The sequence below is a fragment of the Triticum dicoccoides genome, chromosome 5B (assembly GCF_002162155.2).
Source record: "Triticum dicoccoides isolate Atlit2015 ecotype Zavitan chromosome 5B, WEW_v2.0, whole genome shotgun sequence".
Lineage (NCBI taxonomy): Eukaryota > Viridiplantae > Streptophyta > Magnoliopsida > Poales > Poaceae > Triticum > Triticum dicoccoides.
Genome location: NC_041389.1, coordinates 354,855,408 through 354,860,318, shown reverse-complemented (window position 1 = coordinate 354,860,318; position 4,911 = coordinate 354,855,408). Strand labels below are relative to the sequence as shown.

The following is a 4,911-nucleotide window of genomic DNA, read 5'->3' as shown; positions in this document are numbered from 1 at the left end:
CCCCCTCCATCCCATTCCACCCAAACTCAAATCCCTCACCGGCGAAGCGCCCACACCCTCACCCACCCCTCTTCTCCGATGGCCCGCACGAAGCAGACGGCGCGCAAGTCCACTGGCGGCAAGGCGCCGAGGAAGCAGCTGGCGACCAAGGCGGCGCGCAAGTCGGCCCCGGCCACCGGCGGCGTGAAGAAGCCCCACCGCTTCCGCCCGGGCACCGTGGCGCTCCGGGAGATCCGCAAGTACCAGAAGAGCACGGAGCTGCTCATCCGCAAGCTCCCCTTCCAGCGCCTGGTGAGGGAGATCGCCCAGGACTTCAAGACTGACCTGAGGTTCCAGTCCTCCGCCGTGTCGGCGCTGCAGGAGGCCGCCGAGGCGTACCTGGTTGGCCTGTTCGAGGACACCAACCTCTGCGCCATCCACGCCAAGCGCGTCACCATCATGCCCAAGGACATCCAGCTCGCACGCCGCATCCGCGGGGAGCGCGCCTAGGTTTTCGTTCGCCGCCGTTGACGATACTGGGTAGTAGCTGCTCGTGTCTGGTGTTTTCTGTCTGTTGGTGTTGATATGATGTGCCGTCTTGTCCTATGTAGCCTGGAATGAAATTGCAATGAAAAGTTCAGTTATCATCTGGTGCTAATTTTGTCCTCTGTTTTACTGCTTGATTACTCTGTGATTTTACTATGGTGTTTTGTCGGATGTAGCATGCTGCTCCAGTGATGGGGTTGAATAACTCACATGGATTTTATTACTTTGCCAGTGTTCTCTGTTATTTTTGATTGGTGGTCATGTGATTCAGTGTTTTTGCTTGTTGTTTGTAACAGGGATCTGATGAACTCCTCGATTGGGCTTTCAGCTCTGCTTGAAGTGATTCTGAATTTTGTTTATGCTGGTGGATGTTGATAACCTGACCATGAAGATGTGACAGAGGTTAGTTCTCTGTAAATGTGGTTGTTACTTCATTTAAATCTAGTATAACCATCACAGAACTCACTTAATATTTGCAAACGAAAGCTGAACAACCAAATGTGGTTAGTACGCATGCTTACAACCTGTCTATAATGTTTAAACACTGGTGTGCTTGCAGTGCAGTTGAGATGCTAGGTGTGTTATCTTCTATCAGCCAAATTTACATAGTTTGGTTTCTTTGCCATGATTTCTTACAGGTTATACGTAGTACTCCCTCCGTCCCATAATATAAGAGCGTTTAGTGTAAAAAACGCTCTTATATTATGTGACGGAGGGAGTACAATTCAAGCTCAGGTGGTATGGGTATTTGGCCTTGTGAATTATCTGAAATTGAAAATCCATCAGTGACGATCATCTGTGTGCGGCTGCAGAGAGTGCCATTGTATCACGTAAATTTAGGACACCCTCGCGGCCTTGCCTCACCTTGCAAACATCAAGTACTTGACAGTTTGCTATACTAATTATCAGTCTATCTTCTAAATGTGGGAAGCCAAGAAAAGGAGAGCTTCCAGGCAGGAAGAGAAGGTGAAGAAAGGTATTCCTGCTCTGCTGTGACCATTGCCAGGCGAATGCGGCATGAGCAGGAGCAAATTTCCTCGGAAATCACCAAGGTTAAGGCCTCTTCTCTGGTACAAATGAGCTTTGCCTTATATGCTACGCAATAAGTGCTTCTTTGCACTAGCAGTTCTTGTATGCATGCTTACAACCTGTCTATATTGTCTAATCACTGGTGCTTGCAGTGTGCTTGACATGTCAAATGTTGTGTTATCCCGGAGCCGCATTTACAGAGTTGTTTTTCCTTGTGGTGACTTCTTGCAGGTCTAACATGCACAATTCAGGCTCAGGCGGGTGAAGATCATTTGTGTGCGGCTGCAGAGGGTGCTATTCTATCAGGTAAATTTAGTACACCTTGCAAACAGCACTCACTGACAATTTGCAAGACCAATTGACAGTGTCCATCTTCTACCCGTGAGAAGCCAAGAACAGGGATTCCTGCTGCTATGAAACTGTCGTTGTGGTGCCGAGCAGGAGCATATTTCCTCGGATTTCACCAAGGTGAAGGCCTCTTCTCTGATACATGAGCTTTGACTTTTCTGCTGTCTGCTGTGCGAAACGCTTTTTTGTGCTAGCAGTAGGTATATGGTATTCTTAAAAAAAGTTAGAGATTCTGTGGACAATCATCACTTTTTTTAGTTCAATCATCTATTGAGAGTTTTCAGAAACAACTGCCTGTTCATAACTTTAGTAACAGTGCATGGATTTCGGTCCTGGGTAGAGGTATTAGTTAGTGTAATCAACAGAAGTTGAAAATATTTATTCTCAGTACTACCCATCTTTCCCTTTTGCTATATTTGCAATGATGGCCTACAGGTTGCTATGACTTGTTACTGAGCTATTACAGCTTATTTTTCTGATCCTGTAGAGAGCAATAGTGAACCGATTTAGCTTCAGAACTTAATCACATTGTTCAAGACAATACAATGTACTCCCTCCATTCCTCCAAAATAGATGACCCAACTTTGTACTAAAGTTAGTACAAAGTTGGGTCTAAAGTTAGTACAAAGTTGGGTCTAAAGTTAGTACAAAGTTGGGTCATCTATTTTGGAACGGAGGGAGCAGTGTTTACTTAGGGCTTGGTTTTACATGACTGATTTCACAAGAGTTGTACAGGAACATCTGGTTTCCAGATTAGGGGCTGAGAACAGCCTTTTCTGCTATCATGTGCTATTGCTGACAGATTCGGCAGTTGGTTTCATCCCTCATAGCACAAAGCTAGAATGTTAACTATAAGCTTGTGCTCTTGCATGGTCGTGTGTTTAAGTAGTGTAACTCGATGGGGACAAGGCAAGTTGAGGTTTTAGGAAAAGACAAAAAGTTAAAGTGGAGGCCGTTTCATTCTTTCCCTGTTTCGTTTGGAAGGCCGTTTCATCATGAATTTTGTTTCTCAGGCACCTGCTATTTCTCTCTGTCTGCAGCTGGATGATATCTGTCAAGAAATATAGACTGGTTAGGTGAAGCGTATTATGCAGACCTAAAAGTCAAGGGGGGCTGAGAATTCAAGACCTTGAGATAAAAAATATTGCTCTTCTCAGCAAGTGGGTTTACAAACTACTCTCTGAGAATGGGGTATGGCAAGAGATCATTCGCAACAAGTATGTGGGATCCAATGCCATTTCTCAAGTTCATTGGAAACCCGGGGATTCACATTTTTGGAGTGGCGTGATGAAGGCCAAGGAATTCTTTTTCCAATTTGGGACCTTCTCGGTTAGGGATGGTTCTCAGGTTCGATTCTGGGAAGACACCTGGTTAGGGAACAACCCACTAATGGTGCAATACCCGAGCTTGTACATGATTGTCAGACATAAATTTGTCACGATCAAATAAGTTTTAGGACAACAAAACCCTGATATATCTTTCCGTAGGGACCTTCTTGGCCCTCGCCTGGCAGCATGGAATGAATTACTCACTCGTCTGGAGGACATTCAACTGTCAGGTGAGCCGGACGTCTTTCGATGGAACTTGCATCAGAATGGCAAATTTTCGGTCAAATCTATGTATGATGCAATGGTTCATTGTGATGTTCCAGTTGATAACAGGAAATTGTGGAAGCTCAAAATTCCTCTAAGAGTGAAGATTTTCCTCTGGTTTCTACATAGAGGAGTCATCCTAACTAGAGATAATCTGGCACGACGAAACTGGCATGGTTCTAAGACGTGTCTTTTGCCAACATGACGAGACTATTAGACACTTATTCTTTGAGTGTAAATTCGCTCGGGCAGTTTGGGCCATAGTTCAAGTAGCTTCTAATTTATACCCACCACGTAGTGCACGGAATATGTTCGGCAACTGGGTGCGGGGTATTGATAAACAATTTTTTGCACACATTCTCGTGGGAGCGGCGGTCTTATGCTGGGCATTGTGGCTTACCAGGAATGATGTGATCTTTAATAACAAATGTGTCTCATCTCCTATGCAGGTTATTCATATTTGTACATGATGGCTCCGTACTTGGTCTATACTGCAGAGGCCGGAGGACAGAGACCTTTTTATGATGGTGTCTACACGGCTGAAGCGTTCGGCCAGGGAGATTTTCTACCCCCATGGATGGCGGTGTGATCTGCGGATAGGATCTACCGCACCTTAGCCTCGACATGATTTATTTGCTTCGATTTGTACCGAATTATTTTTATTCTTAGGGCACTCTCGACTTTTTGGCTATGTGCATCTAGCTATGCAGAGACCGGGCTTTCTTTTGATGTGATTGTATCATCTCGATATATCTATTCAATGAAATGTCCTTTATCGGTAAAAAAAATCTGTCATGTTACATGTCTCAGTATCTTCTTAAAGTTTAATGTATCTGTTCTTATTTTCTTACCACATCATGGTAAAATTTAGCTGTTGATAACTGTATGCCTTGCCGCGAGCATTTCATAGCCCTCCTGTAGATATGCAACTGAACTTGTCTACATGTTTCCGTATGTGATGCATGATCATGTTATGGACTGGGAGTTGGAGTTGACTTGTCACCATTCTTATCTTTTCGCAATCACAAGTAATCAGCATGGAAGATGCCCTTAGTAGGAGAAGATCTAAATGGTTGTGCGCTCGTTACAATCTTTCTGGACAAAGTGTAAGGTGCCCTTAGAGCATCTTCAACAGCCGCGCTAAACTAGCGCCGCGCCGCAAATTCGTCGGTTTTAGCACGCGGGCAACGCGGCGGGTCGCTCCAGCGGGCGCGCAAAAACGGTGCGCGCGCTATACCGAGTTGGGCGCGCTGTCGGAAACGCCATCCCGCGCGGCGTATTTCGGGCGCCTGCTACAGCGCGCGGCACACTCGACCGCTCGCGCCGCACTCTCTTCTTTCCTTCTCCCACGCCCCGCGCGCGCCGGCGCTGGTGCCACCCATGGACGCGCACACCGGCACCCCGCTCTCCCCGCTGT

The 4,911-nt window shown here is 46.2% G+C and overlaps 1 protein-coding gene and 1 long non-coding RNA gene across 2 annotated transcripts; both read left to right on the top strand.

Annotated features, from left to right (window-relative positions):
• Positions 1-6: 6 nt before the first annotated feature.
• LOC119308940 (histone H3.2) lies at positions 7-637 on the top strand. The gene has a single exon (XM_037585085.1). It carries the CDS (start codon positions 79-81, stop codon positions 487-489), a length of 411 nt encoding a protein of 136 aa, XP_037440982.1. The 5' UTR covers positions 7-78; the 3' UTR covers positions 490-637.
• A 316-nt stretch (positions 638-953) lies between these two features.
• Positions 954-3,937, top strand: LOC119308941. The gene is made up of 4 exons (XR_005150345.1): positions 954-1,577; positions 1,786-1,860; positions 1,944-2,022; positions 2,943-3,937. It is a non-coding gene; the product is annotated as an uncharacterized LOC119308941 (long non-coding RNA).
• The last annotated feature ends 974 nt before the right edge of the window (positions 3,938-4,911 follow it).

What these genes read in the sequence shown, in the direction of transcription:
- LOC119308940 (XM_037585085.1), top strand. Translation starts at nt 79, where the DNA reads ATGGCCCGCACGAAGCAGACGGCGCGCAAGTCCACTGGCGGCAAGGCG.